Source organism: Terrapene carolina, unplaced genomic scaffold (genome assembly GCF_002925995.2).
Source record: "Terrapene carolina triunguis isolate 2854851 unplaced genomic scaffold, T_m_triunguis-2.0 Scaffold68, whole genome shotgun sequence".
Taxonomy (NCBI): domain Eukaryota; kingdom Metazoa; phylum Chordata; order Testudines; family Emydidae; genus Terrapene; species Terrapene triunguis.
The window spans coordinates 30,745,355-30,766,088 of NW_020664419.1; the positions used below are offsets into that span (position 1 = coordinate 30,745,355).

The 20,734-nt window shown below is 40.1% G+C and overlaps 2 protein-coding genes and 1 pseudogene across 3 annotated transcripts in view; 2 read left to right on the top strand and 1 right to left on the bottom strand.

Annotated features, from left to right (window-relative positions):
* Nucleotides 1-5,260, bottom strand: part of ALG12 (ALG12 alpha-1,6-mannosyltransferase) — a 21,502-nt gene extending 16,242 nt beyond the window's left edge. Inside the window, exon 1 of one of the 2 annotated variants that reach the window (XM_024215675.1) lies at nt 5,129-5,260. The gene's annotated coding sequence lies outside the window, so the exon portion shown is untranslated. Of the gene's footprint in view, nt 1-4,304; nt 4,352-5,128 lie in introns of those variants that run through there. The other variant, XM_024215667.1, reaches the window with a different exon arrangement.
* Nucleotides 4,703-18,884, top strand: CRELD2 (cysteine rich with EGF like domains 2). Its single transcript, XM_024215687.2, has 10 exons — nt 4,703-5,002; nt 5,891-5,973; nt 7,039-7,149; nt 8,747-8,838; nt 10,280-10,456; nt 11,872-11,970; nt 13,014-13,097; nt 14,464-14,559; nt 16,055-16,195; nt 18,285-18,884. Exons 1-10 carry the CDS (start codon nt 4,853-4,855, stop codon nt 18,341-18,343), a joined length of 1,092 nt encoding a protein of 363 aa, XP_024071455.1. The 5' UTR covers nt 4,703-4,852; the 3' UTR covers nt 18,344-18,884.
* On the top strand, nt 13,717-13,816 carry LOC112117678 (annotated as a pseudogene).
* Nucleotides 18,885-20,734: the final 1,850 nt, after the last annotated feature.

Below are 20,734 nucleotides of genomic sequence, written 5' to 3' on the forward strand. Positions count from 1 at the left end.
CACAAACACCCTAAAAATCTCTTCCAGAACAAGAGGATTCAAAAGCTCACTGAGATCACTAGAGAATGCAACTATCAAACAGACAGACAATGTGTATATATCTAAGAGATGGGCATCTTCCAGGAGGGATGTCAGAGTCAGCAGAGAAGCAGATGTTGGCTCAGATCATATTTGAATGGCCACATTACAACTTAGACTCACTAAACCCACAAAGATGGAAACAAGAATGTTATAGCAATAAAGAAGTTCAAGAACAACAAAAAAACACAGATCAATTTCCAGATTGCACTTAACTATTCTACTGTTTTACAGGACCAGACTGATGAAAGTCTGGAAGACAGATGCCAAACTGGAAGAAGATGGTAGTTGAGACAGCAGAGGAAGTAGCAGGCCACCGAAGGGGGCTGAAGAAAGATGCATGGATTATATCTGGAACATGGGAAGCAACTGATGATCTGAAAGCTCTGAAGACCAAAAAGGAACAGTGCAAGATACAGGCAGAACTCTTAGAGGTGGATGCAAGATACAGAGAAAAGGACAAAAAAAAAAAAAAAAAAGACAGCTGCGGACAAGATAGAATTGCCTGGGTTCAGCAGAAGACTATAAGGCAGCAGTAGCAGCACAGAGGGGAGATTTAAAGCAGCTCTATAGAATAGTGAAAGACATCTCAAGAAGAACAAGTCACAGCTCTGAAAGATGGGAGACAAGCTAAACCAAGAGTACCCGAGGGAGGAAAGAGAAAGCAAGGAAGGCCAAGGAAGAACTGGCAGAAGACAGTGACAGAGGATACTGAATGTGCTGGCATCACTTGAGATCTACCACAGCTAGTGAATGACTGTAATGAATGGAGGAACTGGACAGCCCGGTGTGTCATAGGAACAGGAGGAACTAAGGTAAGGTTTGTTTACAACTTAGGAAATTAACATACTTTTACCATAGTTGTGTCAAAAGTTGCGAACTTAAGCACTTAAAAGTTAGGAAATGCCAGTATTAAAATTATTTGATTACTTGATTATCACTTCAAAAGTTTTTTCTCTTACTTAATTGGCCTCTCAGAATTGGTAAGACAACTCCCACCTTTTCATGCTCTCTGTATGTGTATATATATCTCCTCAATATATGTTCCATTCTATGCATCCAAAAAAGTGGGCTGTAGCCCACAAAAGCTTATGCTCAAATAAATTTGTTAGTCTCTAAGGTGTCACAAGTACTCCTGTTCTTTTTGCAGATACAGACTAACATGGCTGCTACTCTGAAACCTAGTATTAAAATTGCTTATGAATCCTAAATTTGCCCCCCCGATGCATGTGCATCCTGATGCATGTGCATTATGATACAGCCTTTAATTACTGATCATACTCTACTTTTTTTCCACAGAACACCAAGAATAATGAGGAACACACAATTAGTGACTACCTTTGAAAAGTTTGGTTTAAGTGACCTGCCTGGCATCACATAGGAGCTCTCTGGCAGAGGCAGGGACAGAATCCAATTATCCAGGGTCCCATTCAACTGCCTTAACCATGAGACCATCCTTTCTCTTCCTGCAGTCCCCTGCCTCATTCACTACTCACCTTCCAACTTCTACAACAAATGAGTCAGTGGTCCTACAGACCTTCATTCACTACATAACCTTGATTTCTACCCAAAGCATTGTTCACAATGCACTGGATGGGAGCAGAGGTCCCGTAGAAAAAATAGTTAGTGATCATGTAATTAAAGACTACATACCCATCAATGAGCTGAGTTAGGACTGCCTGTACAATCAACTTTAGAGTGCTTGGTTTTGCAACATTAACATTTTAACAAAGAGGTTTTCTTTTCTTTTTTATTTAAAACTCTAAGTGCATTCAGAATTAGGATGCTGCAAGGAAGGTACATCCCTTTGGGATTTGCCACAATAAGGATCATTTTCTTTACTTGAGCTGTATCAGGTGTTTTGACAATGTGTTTTGAAGGTGCCTTAAAAGTATTTTTAAACTCAGAAGGCCTATACCAGGCTTTTTCTTTTTTTTTTTCCCCAGGGAGGGGGTGGGTTCATTACAAAGTGAGGTGATGTAGTGCACATCATACTAGTCTTTCTAGGTTTTAACATCTCTTGAGTTTGGGGAAATCAAAGAAAGAAGGCTGTAATTCTGGACTGCAAATCTGAGAAGAAAACTTTTAAGATTTCTTCAGACAATGGGGATAACCAGGTTATCAAAATATTAGGTCTCTTGATTAATCACAGTTAACTGACACAATTAACTCAAAAAAATTATGATTAAAAAAATTAATCACGATTAATCACACTATTAAACAATGGAATACCAAATAAAATTTATTAAATATTTTTGGATGTTTTTTCTACATTTTCATATATATTGATTTCTATTACAACACAGAATACAAAGTGTACAGTTCTCACTTCATATTGTTGATTACAAATATCTGCACTGTAAAAATGATCAACAAAATAAATAGTATTTTTCAATTCACCTCATACAAGTACCATACTGCAATCTCTTTATCGTGAAAGTGTAACTTACAATGTAGGGGTTTTTTAGTTATGTAACTGCACTCAAAAACAAAACAATGTAAAACTTTAGAGCCTACAAGTCCACTCAGTCCAACTTCTTGTTCAGCTAATCACCAAGACAAACAAGCTTGTTTACATTTATGGGAGATACCGTTGCCGGCTTCTTATTTACAACGTCACCAGAAAGTGAGAACAGGCATTCGCATGGCACTTTTATAGTCAGCACTGCAAGGTATTTACGTGCCAGCTATGCTAAACATTCATAAGCCCCTTCATGCTTCTGCCACCATTCCAGAGGACATGCTTCCATGCTGATGATGCTCATTAAAAAAATAATGTGTTAATTAAATTTGTGACTGAACTCCTTGGGGGAGAATTGTTTGTCTCCTGTTCTGTTTTACCCACAGTCTGCCACATATTTCATGTTATAGCAGTCTCAGATGATGATCGAGCACATGTGCTTTTTAAGAACACTTTCACAGAATATTTGACAAAACGCAAAGAAAGTACCAATGTGAGATTTCTAAAAATAGCTACAGCACTCAACCCACTTTAAGAATCTGAAGTGCCATCCAAAATCTGAAAGAGATGAGGTGTGGAGCATGCTTTCGAAAGTCTAAAGAGAGCAACATTCCGATAAGGAAACTACCGAACCTGAACCACCAAAAAAGAAAACCAACTTTCTGTTGGTGGCATCTGACTAGGATGATAAAAATGAACGTGCGTTGATCCGCTCTGCTTTGGACTGTTATCGAGCAGAACCCGTTACCAGCATGGACGCATGTCCCCTGGAATGGTGGTTGAAGCATGAAGGGACATACGTGTCAGCTGCGCTGAAGATTCATAAATATCTTGCGACGCAGGCTACAACAGTGCCATGCAAATACCTGTTCTCACTTTCAGGTGACATTGTAAACAAGAAGCGGGCAGCATTATCTCCTGAAAATTGTAACCAAACTTGTTTGCCTGAGCAATTGGCTGAACAAGAAGTAGAACTGAGTGGACTTACAGGCGCTAAAGTTTTACATTGTTTTGTTTTTGAATGCAGTTATATTTGTACATAATTTTGTACATAATTCTACATTTGTTAGTTCAACTTTCATGATAAAGAGATTGCACTACACTACTTGTATTAGGTGAACTGAAAAATACTATTTCTTTTGCTTTTTACAGTGCAAATATTTGTAATAAAAATAAATATAAAGTCATTTTTTTACCCTGGTTTAATTTTAAATGCATGGCCGGGTGCTTAGATTCCCTACACCCTCCACCCAGCTTCCTCAATGACCCAGTTTAGTCGCTCTCCCATGCTGGCGGGGTGAGACATGCCCAGATGGGCCCCTTGCTGCACGTTATTTATTATTACGGCGTGTGCATTCCTCGAGCAGCCAGCGCTGTCGTACGGGCCCCCTGGCCTCTTCCACGCATTAGTGAAAACCTCCCCCTGCTTCCACTGGGCAGCCCCAGCTCTGCCCGTGGGCGCCTAGCTAGCCGGGCAGCTCCACTCAATCAACTGAAGCGCGCTGTGGGGAAGGGAGTCGGCGGAGCACGTACAGTGTCCCACCGCGACGTGCCTGCCACACGGTCACGCGTGGATAGGACACATCAAACGAATCCCCCTCCTCCTCCCAGAGTCCCCTCCCGCCTCCCCCGGAAGCACCGGCACCGCGCGTGACGAGGGCCCCACGGGGGAGAAGGCTGAGTGTGGAAGGGGTTGCAGACTGGCCAGCTGCCCCCCGCCCCTAGCAGCCGGGGCCAACCTGCCTCCGCAGCCGCCTGAACTCACCACCTACAGCCCGTCAGCCACGTGGCCTCCTCACACAGGGCGCACGTGACAGCGTGGCGTCACCTGACCGTACAAGAGGCTCCAGGCGGCCATGTTGGATTCGGGCAAAGCACAGCAGGCATACAAGCCCCTGTACGCAGCTTCTAACAGAAATGGGCGACTGGTACGAGGTCGCTGCCGGGCTCCCGGCTGCCCGGAATCAAGATGGCCGCTGAGCGTGCAGCCGGGCCCGCCCATCGCTCTTTCTCCTCTGGCTTCCTGCCCATCCCCGCCCTGGGCCTACACGTGGGTTCTCATTGGCCCCGAGCGTGGCGAGCTCTGATTGGACCACGTTCCTTCGGGCTCACTGTCTGCACCAATGGGCGCCGGGGCCGGAGTACGCGTGAAGCTGACGCGGAAATCCGAATGGGGGCAGCAGCTGGGCCCGGCCGGTGTGGCTTGGCTCGAGTCGCTGGTTGCTAGGGTAGCCGAGGGGGCTCGTGTGGCGCTGCCGGTAGCCGGCTCCTGAGCGAGGGGCGGCCGCGCCCCGCTTCCCCCTGCCCCGCGCCATGAAACCCTGCCCCCGTCGCGGCAGTGCGCCGGTGGCCGCGGCGCTGGTGCTGTGCGCCGCCCTGCTGCTGCCCCCTGCCCTGGGCGCCGGGCCGCGGCCCCGCCAGGCCTGCGCCACCTGCCGGGGGATCGCGGACCGCTTCAACCAGGTGGGCAGCGCGGGGTGCGGCCGGGGGAGCCGCAGAGGCGGGCGTCAGCCGGACACGGGGTCCACGGAGATGGAACCCAGGTGTCCGGGGCCCCGAGAGCGGGGCAGGCTCCCAGCCTTGTGTTACCTCCCAGAGCAGAGCCTCGCTCCAGGGGTCCGGGGCGCCTGGCGAGGCAGGGGCGGTCGGTGCCTCACGCTGTACTGGGGCGGGATGCTCAGTTCGCATCTCTTCTTGGGGCTGCTGAGCTAATGGGGGTTGAGACTTCAGCAAATTGGGCAGTGGCTCATTCAAGGGCTTCTCCGCCCGGCGTGGTGCGCCAGCTGCGGTAAGGAGTCCGCTCCGGCTCTTTGTTGTCACCTTGGCTCTTCTGGGGGGTGTGTGTGTGTGTGTGTGTGTGTGTGTGTGTGTGTGTGTGTGTGAGAAAGTGTGTACTACATGTGGGAAAATATATCCGAGTATTGAGATAAAATCCCGGCCCCATTGAACTCCATGGCACAACTTCCATTGACTTTAGTGAGGCTGGGATTTCACTCACATTCTCATATGGCAGCCAGGAAACCAATCTTAATAAAAGACTATTCCAGAACCTTATTATGCAAATAACAATCTAGGCGCCATGTACTATTATAATTTACCTTTTTTCCCATCTGTCTTCTCCCCTTTCCCCTGCTGCCTTTCATCCCTTTGTCTCATATAACATTTGATTGTAAGCTTCAAAATCTTGTTTTATATTTTTGTATGGTACCTATCACAACTTTGCATGTTGTGGAAGTTATAAATATTGCTTGCCTATTACACTTAAAATGTGATTACTTTTTAATAGTAAAGGTCTACATGGATAATTGTTTCAATAAAACTTATTTTTAAAAAGTATTTTGTCTTCTGTAGGGATTAGCGGATACAGCAAAAAAGAATTTTGGTGGTGGGAACACTGCTTGGGAAGAGAAAACCCTATCCAAGTATGAATCCAGGTACAGTATATCTATGAACTTTTATGACTAAGCCATGCTTCTCATCTGCCATAATGTTATAGCAATCTGTACAAAAGCATAAATATTGAACATATTTTGTAGAATAATAAAGTAAAGCTATGTGTTCTTAATGATTTCTGATAAAATGCAACCAATTTGATACTTCCAGGGGTATTAGCAGTTTTTGGTGGAGACTACAGTCCAGTGTTTTAACCCTCGATCTGATTTTTACCAACAACACCAAAAACTAAGCTACATTATCTCATGCTGTTGAAAATCTTGAGGTTATTTAGCAATTTATTGAGTAGTGTGTTTTTGTTTTGTTTTTTTCTCTGTCAGAGCTATCATAGGCTTCATTTTAATCCCAAACTGCTGAATCTCTCCCTAAATGCCTGCACTATTGTAGAATGCAGTGTTGTTTTAGCATTGTTGGTCCCAGGATATTAGAGAGATAAGGAGGGTGAGGTAATATCTTTTATTGGACCAACTTTGACAGACAGCAATCCAAAGGTCCAGACTTTCTCCCTGTTTCAATGCTAGAACAGTTTATGCTTTACCTTCCCATTTCTTGCATATGCAGGATAAAAAACCTGCCAGTCTGAATTGCAGTCTTCTCCCAATCTGCAAATTCAATATTGAATTTTGGTCTCTGGGTAATAAGATGCTAGTGTGAAACTTCTAGATTTGAGTTACTACAAAAGCTGTGGATTTATATTGCTTGTCAATATCTGATTTTACATTAGATAAATATTTAAAATATTGTGGTTGAAAATGTTTTCTTTTTTTCCTTTGCAACCCACTATAATCTATAAATATAATTGGTAAAATTAAAGTGGGTCTTGCGATTTTGTTCTTCACTGGTGCTGACTTCTTAGTTGATGATGCAACATTAGCTAACTCTTTATGCTTCTGCGGGGGGATGTTTTGTTGCTATCTTTGGGAACTGGCCCAAATCACACCACAAAGTGATCATGTAATAAAAGTTAAGAGGTTGGAGTCTAGATACTCGGTGATCACATTCCATTCTTAAATTAATTTTAAACTTGTAACTTTTTTTACTTCTAGTGAAATCCGTCTTGTAGAGATCATAGAGAACCTGTGTGACAGCAGTAACTTTGAATGCAACAACATGGTAGAAGAGCATGAAGAACATATAGAGAACTGGTGGTTCAAACTGTAGGTAACAAAATCTCTAGTGAGGTCTTTATTTGTGGATAAAATCTAAGACGACAACCCATGGTTACCAAATCCTGTGTCTGATCAATAAGAATAGCTCAGCCTCACTTCCCCCCCACCCCTCCACGCTACAATAACTCAGTTATTTTTTTTCTCTATGGTTACTGCTCAGTTAGGATTATGGAATCAGGGTAAACTGTGGAGAAAGTTCATAGTGTAGCCATGATATTATTCTGAGCTTATTTTATATTTATACTGCACCTTTCATTCCAAAGGCTCTAAAAGCACTTTATTACTCTATACGCAAAGTATTATGAAATGCAGCAATCTCAGGACTGGAAGGTAGCACCCAATTGGCATGCAGTACAGCAATGAGGAAAGGTAGTAATTTAGCTAAGACACCCTGGCAAACCTTTCCTCTTAAAAGTATCTTGAGATCTCTATTCAAATACCTTGAGCAAAAAGATCTAGCTCTTCTTAAATTTTGAAAGATAATGCACAATAATTGGCATATTGTTCTGTTTACCTTGGATGGATGAGTTGCTAGATCTATGAGCCTGTGAAATTTCTTTTGTTTGTCCTAGATGAACATTGCCTTGAAGACAAAGCAGTGTGTTCATACTGCCTCTTTTTTTGTTGTTTTCCTGACTTACTTACTCACTGTATAGGAGGTTGATGCTAATGTGAGTCCAGGGATTTGATCCCTTGTGAACTTGTAGCATTTTTCTAATAGTCTTCGGTACAATCCGATGGTTCCTGTTACTATTCCCATCCCGATCAATGGTTAAGACTTCTATGTACTACTGTAATATAAATAAATAAAAATCATACTCGGTGAGGATGGCTTTGTAGGATTCCATGTCTCTTCTTCATAATTCCAGATATTTTCTCAGTTTACAGGTAAAAAAGTAGTTCCTCTAACTGCCAGTTCTGCCAATTTAACCTGGGATTAGTAGGGCCAATTGTGCTTGTATTACTTCATCATGTACTCCAGCACGTCCCTGCAGCCTGCCGCTTCCCGCAGTTCCCATTGGCCACGGTCAACGTCGGCAAAATGTCTAGTGGCCCGCAATCAGCTTATCCTGATGGGCCGCATGTGGCCCACAGGCCATAGGTTGCCCACCACTGGTGTAGACGATATTCCATACCTTAAGAAAAAAAATTAGCTTGTTGGACTGTTGCCTCACTCTTTACCTTTCCCCTTATTTTTTTTAAGTCAGGGGATATGAAATGAGAGCTACAAAAACTAAACTTTTTTTGTTTATTACACACCTTTCATTATTTAAATAAAGTAATTTGGTTTTGGAATACCATCAGATTCCGGAAGGCTTCCAGCAACTGGTCACTAAATTAAGATAGCTCTTTCCATTGTTGACAGAAAACAATTGTGATCCATTTTAAAATTATTTAATCTGTATGTTTTGATTATTTTTATTCTGTCCTCCAAAACTACACTTCACTTTTTTTATAATAGTGTCAGCCAAGGTGAGAATAGTGTTAAACATGTGTATTTCAAACAGAGTTTTGTTGAGTTGTGCGATGAGCTAGAAACAGGAATCTTTACTCCTTTTAAGAAATGAATGTCTTTATTCTACAGAAAGAAGAAGTATCCTGACTTGTTTAAATGGTTTTGTATAGAAACTACTGAAGTTTGCTGCCCTGCTGGAACATATGGACCAGACTGCCTTGGTATTTCTTTAAATTTAAAAATATTACAGTAATTTTAAGCCCATGAGTATATTGGCTCTGTTTTATCCAGTCATCTAATGCTTGTCTGTCCTGAACTGCTTTGTAAAAAAATAGAATCTTGCTGGAGACTCCATCTGATTTAATGGGGGTCCAGATCAAAAGAGGTGAGAAGGAAGTGGTATCTTGAAGTGGGGGCTGAGCAGGGAGAACCATAACAGTGAGGCAAAAAGAAGGGTTAGTACCCAGATACTGTGGTGATATTTACAATAGCAGTACAGTAAATAGCAAGAAGTATGTGCACATATGGCAGTAGCTAGTGTAGCTGAAGGATGGAGCAGCAGTTGAGAGGCCAGAGACAGCAAAGCATCCTGGAGGCCGCTGGAGAAGACGCGGGCAAATCCACAGTTGAGGATCAGGTGGAAGGAAGAGTAGAAGAAATGGGAGGGAGGCAGCTGGAGAGGTTTAGGAACAGCAGCAGAGGAGGTGAATCTGGGAAAAGAGTAGGAGAAGTAGGTGGGAAGAGGAGTGGGTTAAATCAAAGTGACACTGCATCTATGAGAGAACTACAGACCTGGCTGAGTGGCAGGCCAAGGCTGCCCTCTGAAGTGATGTCATGGTAATAGGGTTAGCTCAAAAATTGACCTCTCCTATAAGTAGTGCCATTAATACCTGTCTGCAGTTGCAATCTGATCACTCTTCGCAATCCAACTATCTTTTTCTTAGTTGCTAAATAGATGAAGCCTGATTATATGAATTCCAAGTTACATGAAATTTATTTGTCTTCCTGAAACCCAAATTCACTTAAGTGGAATTAACTTAGTCAAAACTCCAGTAAGCAGGTAGCACGGACATAGCTATTTTATATTGGCGCTGGTTGGAGTTGAAACATTTGGATGTGTATGTGCAAGTGAGCAAAGGATAGGGCTATTCCTCAATCTAGACCTCTTTGCTACCTTTTTTCAGCAAATCTATTTTCTTAAATCTATTTTTCAAGAAATGATATAAAAAGAAATTCAGCACAACAGGTAAACTCCAGATAACTCCAAAATTCTTATGAAAACCAATCTTTATCTGAAACGCATTATTTTTATGTCAGATGTCCCTGAGACATTGATTATTGGTATTGACCTGTATACTGAAGTACAAAAGTAAGACCCTGTCATGGGACTTTTTTTGTTTGTTTGTTTCAAGAGTAGAACACAACTAATGAGGAGGTTCTGCACATGATGTGATCTTCCAGCGTGAAAAATAAATTTCCTCTCACTTTTTATTGGCTAATTTGGGAATGGGTGGGTGATGGAAGGGTTGGGGTTGGAAGGAGATGGGTAGGTCTGGAAGAAGATAGAAAATACTCCTGTTTAGAATTTCAAGGGTTTTTTTTTTTTTTTTTCCCCATAGTAATGAAAAGTTCTAAGTTATAATGTTTTAACCCTCTTTGTAGCATGTCGTGGTGGATCAGAAAGGCCTTGCCATGGAAATGGTCACTGTGATGGAGATGGCACTAGAGGTGGGGATGGATCATGCAGTTGTAACAGGGAGTACACAGGAGAGTTTTGTCTAGAGTGTGCTGATGGTTATTACAGCATCCTGAAAAATGATACACATTCTGTTTGTGCAGGTAACTAGCATTTGCTTACCTCTTTGTATAACCCTTTGTTAGTAATTAAGAATTCTAATATATTAAATAAAATATCTTAGAAAATCATGCAAGTAGAGGATATGAGCTGACAAGAAACGAGAAAAAAAATCAGAATGGTTAGATTATTGTGTCTTAGTGAGATATATCAGTCATGCACATATTCCATTGTGGTGGAGCATCTGATGATCTGGCAAATCATTCTTCTGAACGTTCTTTGTTTTTTTGTTAATCTGTTCTGACAGTAATCTTTAAGTAACTTTGTAACATAATTCAGTTATTAAATGTAACTATTGATTTTAATTGCAGAGATAATACATTAAAATATGTAACAAATATCCTATGAAATTTTGACCGTAGGTTACCATATAGTGGTCTACATTATAGCCTGTGTAATAGTCTATCCTGGTCACTTGAAAATATTTTTAGCCAAAATCCATTTAAGTCCCACCTAAAACAAAAAACCTCACAGTTGTATAACTTGATTCTAACACTCTAATTTTGCAATTCAGTTAAGAGCAGACTTATTTAGTAGCTTAAAAAACCTGATTGTAGGATTTAACTAAAAATGTTACTTAACATTAACTGAACTATTAGTAGCACTATTTGGCCGTGTTATAATGCAGTTATGTAGCACTTTTTTTTTTTTCCATCTGACTTGATTCATATTATGATCTAAAGAAATTTATCCAGTAGTATCAAATCCTAATACTGGATGCATAGCATGTTTCACCAGGCCTTTTGAGGCCAGTACCATCTCAGGTTATTGGATCCTAAAGCAAAATTGGGTGCTAAAAAGAAAATAACTTTGCTGATTCAGTAGGTAGCACTGCTCTGGGTTAGTACTAAACTAGTGCTCCAACACTGTGCTAGTGAACAAAGGGTTGCAGGAGTTGCTATATTTCTGTTGAGAGGTGAAATTGGTTCTAACCACTTCCAGTGATCAAATAATCTCACAGCTCTCTTCTCAACACAAGGGTGCCAACCTCTCTGTACTTACTAAATTCTAATGTGAGTAACTACATTCTGTCGCACCTCATGTAGTTAGTTTCACTTGACTTTATTCTTCATTAAACTTATGCAAAATACAAAAACAAAAATTCCAGCTTGTTATATAGTGTTGCTAGTTAAAGTGCTTGCTCTCTTCCACTCTATAGGTAGTCAGATTTTGGTAGTGGGTGAATGGAAGTGTGTGGGGTTAAAAATAAAATAATATATATGATGTTTATAAAAACTCAGATTTTATTCTGAAGAATAATATTTATACATTAATGTGATCAGGTAGTTTCTGGTCAGTCCTAGTATTTGGTTGCCTGAAGACTTAAACTTTGAAAGAAAATCTAATTTGTTTAAAGCATAAGTTAATGTAGCTCTGACTGCTCAAAATCTCTTTCCAGCTTGCCATGATGCTTGTAAAACTTGCACTGGCTCAACTGACAAAGACTGCAAGGATTGTAAAGAGGGCTGGATCAAAAATGAGGAAGAAACCTGTGTGGGTAAGCGAGGCCTTGTCCACACTAACACAAAGTTAAATGCATTTTAAAAAATAATCCTGTATTGTACTTTCCTCTTCAATCTTGTATCTTTAACAACACCTAGAACACTTTGTTGGCTTGGTAATATAGGAGCAGCAAAAGTAGAAGTGTTCTAGTGAGGTAGAAGTGACTGTCTGAATATTGCAAGTTACATACAGTAGAACCTCAGTGTTATGAACACCTTGGGAATGGAGGTTGTTCGAAACTCTTAAATGTTTGTAACTCTGAACAAAATATTATGGTTGTTCTTTCACAAGTTTACAGCTGAACATTGACTTAATACAACTTTGAAACTTTACTATGCAGAAGGAAAATGCTGCTTTTAGCCATCTTAATTTAAATGAAACAAGCACAGAAACAATTTCCTTACTGTGTCAAATCTTATTTTGAATTTTCCCTTTGTTTTTTTAGTAATTTACATTTAATACAGTGTTGTACTGTATTAGCTTTTTTTTTTTTTTAGTCTCTGCTGCTGCCTGATTGCGTACTTCTGGTTCCAAATGAGATGTGTGTTGACCGATCAGTTCATAACTCAGGGGTTCGTAACTCTGAAGTTCTACTGTAGTGTTTATGTGATTAGTGTAGGAGAATGCATACCTCCAAGTGTTAGACTTGGAAACCCATCAGGATGTGAGGTTTTCTCAATCTCAGTTGCTTTTTATTTAACTTGAAATCATTCGAGTCTGATGTGTCTGTCTTACTGCTGCTCTAAGCAGAATGAAGCTTCATTAGTACTTGAGTGTCAAATATACATTTTCAAGTTGGACAAATTAATACTGGGCACTGAATGCTTTTTGCTTTCAGGACAATTTGACATTGTGGGCCTGATGCAACCCCATTGGATGGGAGTCGATGAGAGTCTTTCTATTGACTTCAGAGGACTTGGATCATGACCTGTATAAAGTAGTTCTTACAGGATGTTGAAGATTAACACTTAAACATTATGCTAACTGTTAACCACATTCAACAGTTGTAGATAACCTGTGTCATTTCTTATGTTTCAGATGTGGATGAATGTGCTGTAGAGGCTTCTCCTTGCAAAGATGATCAGTACTGTCTAAACACAAATGGATCTTTTATATGCAAAGGTTTCCTTTCAATTACCTTAACATTTAGAGTAATATTTGATCTATATAGAATGGAACAAATCTCTTACTTTCTTCTGCTAGACAAGCGTGACTAATACTATTGTTTCAAAAATACCCATATTAATTTAACTATAATTTTTTTCTGTCCTAACCACAAGTTAGAATAAGAGAATTTGCTGTTTGTGTCCTCTTCCTTTTTTCATGTTTCATTTGAGGGATGTTTGTATAATTGACATCATCTGTAGCGTGTCTTGAAGTTTGTCACTGGTGTTCAGAATCTGAATGTATTAGTAATGACACATACTGCAATTTTGTTACAACCTTGTCTACATCACCATTATAAATTAACTTTGTTTATAAGACACTTAAAGCCTCTTATAGTATTTGCAGCAGTAAATGATGACATAGTTACACCTAGAATACCATTAATTATTTTCAGCTTTTCCTTGCTCATAGCTTTCTGAAACTTTCTTTGTTGATCAAACTTTCTGTGCTTGGTTTCAACTTAAAGTGGACTCTTTTGGAATGCTTGAAGAAAACTAAATATATATAATTTTTTCCGTTTCACAAAGTCGTCACAATGTAAACTAATGTACTGTTGCCATGTTAAACCCTCACTGCAGAAAACTGCCTGGCTATAAATTGGAACGATACAGAGAAGATTAGCATGGCCCCTGCGCAAGGATGACATGCAAATTCGTGAAGCGTTCCATATTTAGGGAGGAGGGATAGCTCAGTGGTTTGAGCATTGGCCTGCTAAGCCCAGGGTTGTGAGTTTAATCCTTGAGGGGGCCATCTTGGACAAAAATCTGTCTGGGGATTGGTCCTGCTTTGAGCAGGGGGTTGGTCTAGATGACCTCCTGAGGTCCCTTCCAATGCTGAGATTCTATGATTCTAAATAGAAACTATTCAGCTTACTAATGTGTAACTGCCACTGCCCACAAAGAATGTTTAAATGTTAATATTAACCAGCGCAGGCAGTTTCTTTTCATATTCTTTGTTTTGTTTTTAAATCAAGGAAGCTGAATTACCTTCCTCCCCAAAATCCAAATTGAAGATTACAAAATTAAATGCACAACAGTGAAGAAACTAATTTGGAGCTCATCAGGGGCTGTCCTATTGTTCAGTTAAGCACCCTTATAATAGTGCCCAGTCCTGATTGGGGGGAGATGGGGAGGGGCCTATAGGTGGTTTCATGTTGAACATGTGAACAAGTTAGTATTATTTGGGGAACTATAATTTCTTTCACTCTTTCCCCCCCCCCCCCCCCCCCCGATGTAAATTTGTGATATTAAGTTCAAGATGCAGTCTTTTCTGTTTACAGCTCATCTGCATTCCAGTATTCATTAATGGTGTTTTGTTTTAGCATGCGATGTCAGCTGTGTAGGCTGCACAGGAGAAGGTCCTGGCAAATGTAAAAACTGCTTGTCTGGATACACAATAGAAGATGAAAAGTGTACAGGTTAGTTGGATTTTTGAGTTACTCTTAATGTACTGTAGTGCACTTGCTGGATCAACATATGTTCCAAAAGCTGGAATACAAGATGGGTTATTGCTGAGTGTCTCTTTAATGTTAGTCTGTTAGAGCTTCAGGTTTGGAAATGCTTCAAAATGTTTCATAAAATAAAAAGCTCAGCAGTCCACTGGTTTTAGGTAACACTAGAGATCCCTTCTAATATTCAGACACTCTTCATATGGCTAAACTGATCTACAGCAAGGCCTAAAAAGACTAGACACTTCTACACAGGGGAAAAAGGTATTGCGTTTAACACTTAATGTTTGTTCCTGGTATATCCATTATAGTGACAAGATAACTCATTCAGGAGAGTCAAACATATAGTCCTCATGATTTCTGACCTGAATTACTGTACATGCTCACGTTCTGCAGACTCTAAGCTTTAATTTTTATTAAAGGGAAGCTTGCAAATGTGAACAGTGTAGTTTGTCATGTCTGCCAGAGTTAGCAGGCAGCCTGAAACAATGCTGCAGACATGTGGACTCTGTCTCCTATTAATCTAATTAGAGTGGCAACTCTGAAGCCCCAGGATGATACTTCAGTGTCAACATTAATTATTTCATTGGTGATTATTTTAGCATTGGGAAAAGGGATGGAGTGAAGCCCTTGAGGGGTGGAAATGGGAGTTGCTGTGGAGGAGGAAATTTGGAGAGAAGAACAGAGGACATACAAAGAGGGAGCAAAACAGTGGAGGGAAGATAAAAACCAGGGAGAAGTATCGATGGTCTAAAGAGGAGCATTTTCTTACTGAATGTGACCATATGGTACTGAAAAAATGGTTTACTACACAAAGCCTCTAATCTCCCCTCGATGTCTGTGCAAATCTTCAACTGACATCTGTGAGATTTGCTGTATATGAGACGAGTACAAAGTCCTGAACTTATCCCACCCCATGAACTACAATCAAACATGGAATCAGCACACTCCTCCCAATGAGTTTGACATCTCTGTCTGAAGTCAGCAGAATCAAGACAGGTTACTCTGACAGAAGTCAAAACTATGGGCAGCATTTCTGCCTTCTTCAGTACTGAGGAGCAGTAAATGAATATACTAGAAGTGCCTTGACATCCACAGAGGAAGAGAGCAATGTTTGTCTTCCCTTGTTGATATAGCTATAGGGATAGCTCAGTGGTTTGAGCATTGGCCTGTCAAACCCAGGGGTTGTGAGTTCAATCCTTGAGGGGGCTACTTAGGGGTTTGGGGCAAAAATCAGTACTTGGTCCTGCTAGTGAAGACAGGGGGCTGGACTCGATGACCTTTCAAGGTCCCTTCCAGCTCTATGAGATAGGTATATTTCCATATATTATTAAATATGTCTTGAAAGTTCTTTGCAAACCCCCTATGTAGCTGATTGTTGGATACTTTCATGGAACTGGGTGCTAGCAGTCTTCACTATAAATGAAACAATTGCTTGTTTTAAAGCAGTTAATTTCTTTTTTAGATATTGATGAGTGTAACCTTGCTGAAAAAGTGTGTTTAAGAGAAAATGAAGACTGTATTAATACCCCTGGCAGTTACAAATGTGTCTGTTCAGAAAGCTTTGAAGAAAAAGATGGTATTTGTGTTCAGACGGGAAAAAGAGGTGAGTGACTTAAAAAAAAGGCCCTTAAACTAAAAGTACTTTAGTACAGCATGCCTAACATATCAGGCTTACAAGCTGTGAATATTCTACAGCTTTGTCACTATATTTGTTCTGAGAGTATCCAGTCACTTCCACTTTTTCATCTGTGGGTGCATGTATACACATCCATCAACCCTTAATCTGGGCCTCCTATTTTAATGTCTTTAATTTTAAGTTGTTTGTGGGTAGAGGAGGCATTCCCAGATAGGAAGTATCAGTACTTAATTTTATTGTCCTACTGGTCTTCTTTCTTTTTGATAGTACCTTTCTTTCTACTACTTTTTATTTTTGTTGTCCCCTTTGGAGAGAGCCCCTCTTGTGTAAGGTGTCAAAAAAATCCATACCAGGGTCTTTCATATTGTTAAACTGGAGGGGATTCAGAAAAGAGCTACAAGAATTTGTGGCCTGGAGAAAACACCTTACAATGAGAGACTTAATGAGATCAATCCATGAAGTTCAAAGAGAAGACTCTGGGGGAACTTAATCTGAGTCTGGAAATACCTACACAAGGAGAAGATATCTTATACCTGAGAGCTCTTTATTTTGGCAGACAAAGGCATAATTAGATCCAATGGTTGGAAGTTGAAGCTAGAAAATGCAAATTTGAAATAGGGTGCAAATTTTTAGGTCAGGGAAATTAACCACTGGAACAGATCACTAATGTATGTTACAGATCTGTCACTTGAAACAGTGGTTCTCAACAAGGGTTACGTGTACCCTTGGGGGTACACAGAGGTCTTCTTGGGGGTACATCAACTCATCTAGATATTTGTCTAGTTTTATAATAGGCTACATAAAAAGCACTAATGAAATCAGTACAAATTGAAATTTCATACAATGACTCGTTTATACTTCTCTATATACAATACACTGAAATATAAGTACAATATTTATATTCCAATTGCTTTATTTTATAATTATATGGTAAAAATGAGGAAGTAAGCAATTTTTCAGTAATAGTGTGCTATGACACTTCTGTAGTTTAGTCTGATTTTTGTAAGCAAGTAGTTTAAGTGAGGTGAAATTTGGGGTACGCATGACAAATCAGACTTCTGAAAGGGGAACAGTAGTCTGGAAAGGTTGAGAGCCACTGAAAAGATGCTTTAATCTGACCACATTATTGAGCTTGATGCCAGCATTACTGGGTGGAAATATATGACCTGTAATATGGGGGAGCTGACAGTCACACTAAGTGGTGATGGTCCCCGTTGATTTTTAATCTATTAGTCCATGTGAGCCATATTGTGCAGAAGCCCCCCTTAACTCCTTAACCCTTCCCAAGGTCATGAAGGGATTGAGCTATGCTTGCTTTCAATATAATTTTCACTAAATAGCTAAGTTAGCCACACGTGTGTGCAGTCTTAGCTGTGTTCTCTGTGTCCGACCCACAGCCCACTAAAATCAGTAGAAATATTCCCATTTACTTCAGTGGGCTTTGGATCAGGTATTTTGAGTTTAACAAAGAATACAGATGTATTACATGTTCACAATGTGAATTATGGGCTTATAACTCTGAATGTCACCAGACTGTTCAAAAGGCACTTCTCCTTATTTCCCTGTTAAGTGTCAGTCTCCTACACATCTGTTTGGGATATAGGTACAAGAGTTTTTTGTTTTAATTGGAAGAGGGTGTCTCTCCTTGTTATCAAAATATCTGAATTGCTTATTCTTAAACTTAAGTCAAAATTATAATACTCTGAAAACAAAGGCTTAAAATGGAAAAAGCTATGCTGCTGCTATTGTGATTGCTTCTGCTTTAAGTGTATTCTAATTAAGTCCTTTGGAACGTATATGATATAGAAACACTGGCTCAAGTAAGCATAGGCTCTGTAGCCTGGAACCAATTTATAAAGCTAAGACCAGGAGACTAATGCAAGCAGGCCTCTCCCCAGTATGACTTGACACATGTTGCTGGTTCTTTCTTGATGGATACTCTTGGGTAGTTTCTCTTAACACAGTAAGTTCCCAGAGTCAAAAGGTGACAAATATGGTGGTACTTATTGTAAAAATGTAATTAGAGGCTTTATTCTAAGTGAGACCCTTCTTACAGGAGAAGAAGTAGAGACATTGGCAACTGCACCTCCATCTGCTGGACATGAGGATTTATGATCTGCATTCCAAAGCAAGACATTAATATCTACACTTTAAATTATTGGACTGAAGTGCTGTTTACCTGATGTACTGTGGAAATGGTGTTGAATATTCAGGTTGCCGGTATGATTATTTTGGAAACCGATAGTGATGAATTGCCCTCCCAGCTGCATTTCTTCACTCACTTAAATAAATGCCACTTTTATACAGGTTTAATAAAACCCTCAAACTATGAACCTCACTCTAGATGGATAAAGTATAGAATTTGTTTGAATTGGTGTAATTGATTTAAAAACAGTTTATTCTTAAGCAAACTGCCTATTTCTCTTTCTAGCATCTATTAGGAATGATCATCCTTTTAGAAAGGCTTAAGTTTATGCTGAACTTCATAATTCAAACAAAATGGACTGACCATCTGGGGACTTCTGCCATGAATATTTTTTCTATACTAGAATTTGGCTTTTAGAAACTGTAAAAGGGAGTCTTTTTGGAAAACTCTTGTCTTAAATGAAAGCTGAATGCCTAATATTGCATTCAATAAAGATTTATTTTGACTGGTGTGTGTCTCAAGTTGCAGAATATCTCCATGCTCTGCTTTAAATGTAAGTTACAGGGGAAAGTAGATGAAAGGAGAAAGATTACTTTGCAGTTTCAGTAATGGGAGAAAAGTGCTCTCACTATCTGAGCAAACTTAGTGGCATGTTTCTTCAGAAAGTTGTCTACAAAACCAGATGAGTTCAAATTTCTCCTAAATAAAGCGGTTACATTAGATGTTGTACCTACCCAAGGCATGGTCCCTGCACTAAAGAGCTCATAGTTGTAAGCAGCTGCTCTTTGGGGTTGCTTGAAATCTATGTTTTCACTAGATACTACATAGGCAAAACAGTAACTACTCTGCTGGTGTGTATACAGTGCACAATATATTAGTATCTTGCCAATGACAAAACAATGGGTTATATTGAAACTAATATTACTACTTGTATTAATTCTTCCTTTGGCAGTCTTGTCTTTAGTGAATTGTACCAGCTACAGTTTAAGTATGTAAGTATCTGAACTTTTCCATGTGCCAACTCATGTAAAAAATCATCTTTAACTATGAGCTTGACAGTGCTAGCGTCTTCAAAAATAGTGGCATGAGTTTATATACTAAAACTCAGCACATGGTAGCACAAACATTGAAAATGAAGCTCGTGGTTTGTTTGGTTTTTTTTTTTTGGTTACACATAAGTGAAGTTTTTTAAATGAGGTAGTGCTACCATTGACTGCTCTTGGGAAAAACCAGTTCAACCACTGGATTTCTAGAGCATCAGAACTGCTTTTACCCTGAATCCCAGAAAAGCATCAATGACTGTGTCTTCCTATTGACAAAATGAAATAAGTTGCATTTTTAGGAGGGAATAGTGGGGGGAAATGATTGGAAAAAGTGAAGGTAGAACTGGACATAAACTAAACTTAGATTTTGGGTTTACCTTATGTTCCCACTGTGCCCTAAAAGCTGCCACCTTACAAAACTTAACACATTGGACAAAAGCAAGAATGATTAGAGCAATGACCAAGGAAGATAATCTTAGGAGCTACACCCTCAAGCAACCTGATAAGCAAGGTCATGTTTACAGTAAGCAAACTGGGAGATAATTAGAGCCTCAGCAGGAGCACTAGCTGTAGCAACAGAAGAAAAATTATCTCAGGTCTTGTCTACATTGCAGAGTGTTATTGCCAAAAGCAGTTAAAGGTGTACACCCTGCAGTGCCACTTTTGGCAACAAAACAAAACTAACTTGATGAGAGGCATAAAGCTTTTTGCAGCAAACTTAAAGTGACAAAGCATCAGTGTAAACACTGCTGTTCATTATATTACCATAACTGGCCTCCCCCAGTATCCTACAATGACCACTCTGCTCACTGTTTTGAACTCGGCTGCCCTGCAGTCATGCGTCCTTCCCCTTTCAAAGCTCCATGAAGTTCTGAGAGCTGAGCATGCTGCTCAGGTACCAAAGAGCAAATCATTAATGTGGAATTCTCAGAAGACAGGATACTGGGCTGGATGGACATAAGAATGGCCATACTGGGTTAGAACAAAGGTCCATCCAGCCCAGTCTGCCGACAGTGGCCAATGCCAGGTGCCCCAGAGGGAGTGAACCTAACAAGTAGTGATCAGGTGATCTCTCTTCTGCCATCCATCTCCACCCTCTGACAGAGACTAGGGACACCATTCTTTACCCATCCTGGCTAATAGCCATTAATGGACTTAACCTCCATGAATTTATCTAGTTCTCTTTTAAACCCTGTTATAGTCCTAGCCTTCACAATCTTCTCAGGCCAGGAGTTCCACAGGTTGACTGTGTGGTGTGCGAAGAACAACTTCCTTTTATTTGTTTTAAACCTGCTGCCCATTAATTTCATTTGGTGG

Excerpts from the sequence above, each read along its gene's own strand:
- CRELD2 (XM_024215687.2), top strand. The coding sequence starts at position 4,853 with ATGAAACCCTGCCCCCGTCGCGGCAGTGCGCCGGTGGCCGCGGCGCTG. Across the intron at positions 5,974-7,038 it reads CTATCCAAGTATGAATCCAG|TGAAATCCGTCTTGTAGAGA; the intron begins GTACAGTATATC and ends TTTTACTTCTAG. Across the intron at positions 8,839-10,279 it reads ATATGGACCAGACTGCCTTG|CATGTCGTGGTGGATCAGAA; the intron begins GTATTTCTTTAA and ends CCCTCTTTGTAG.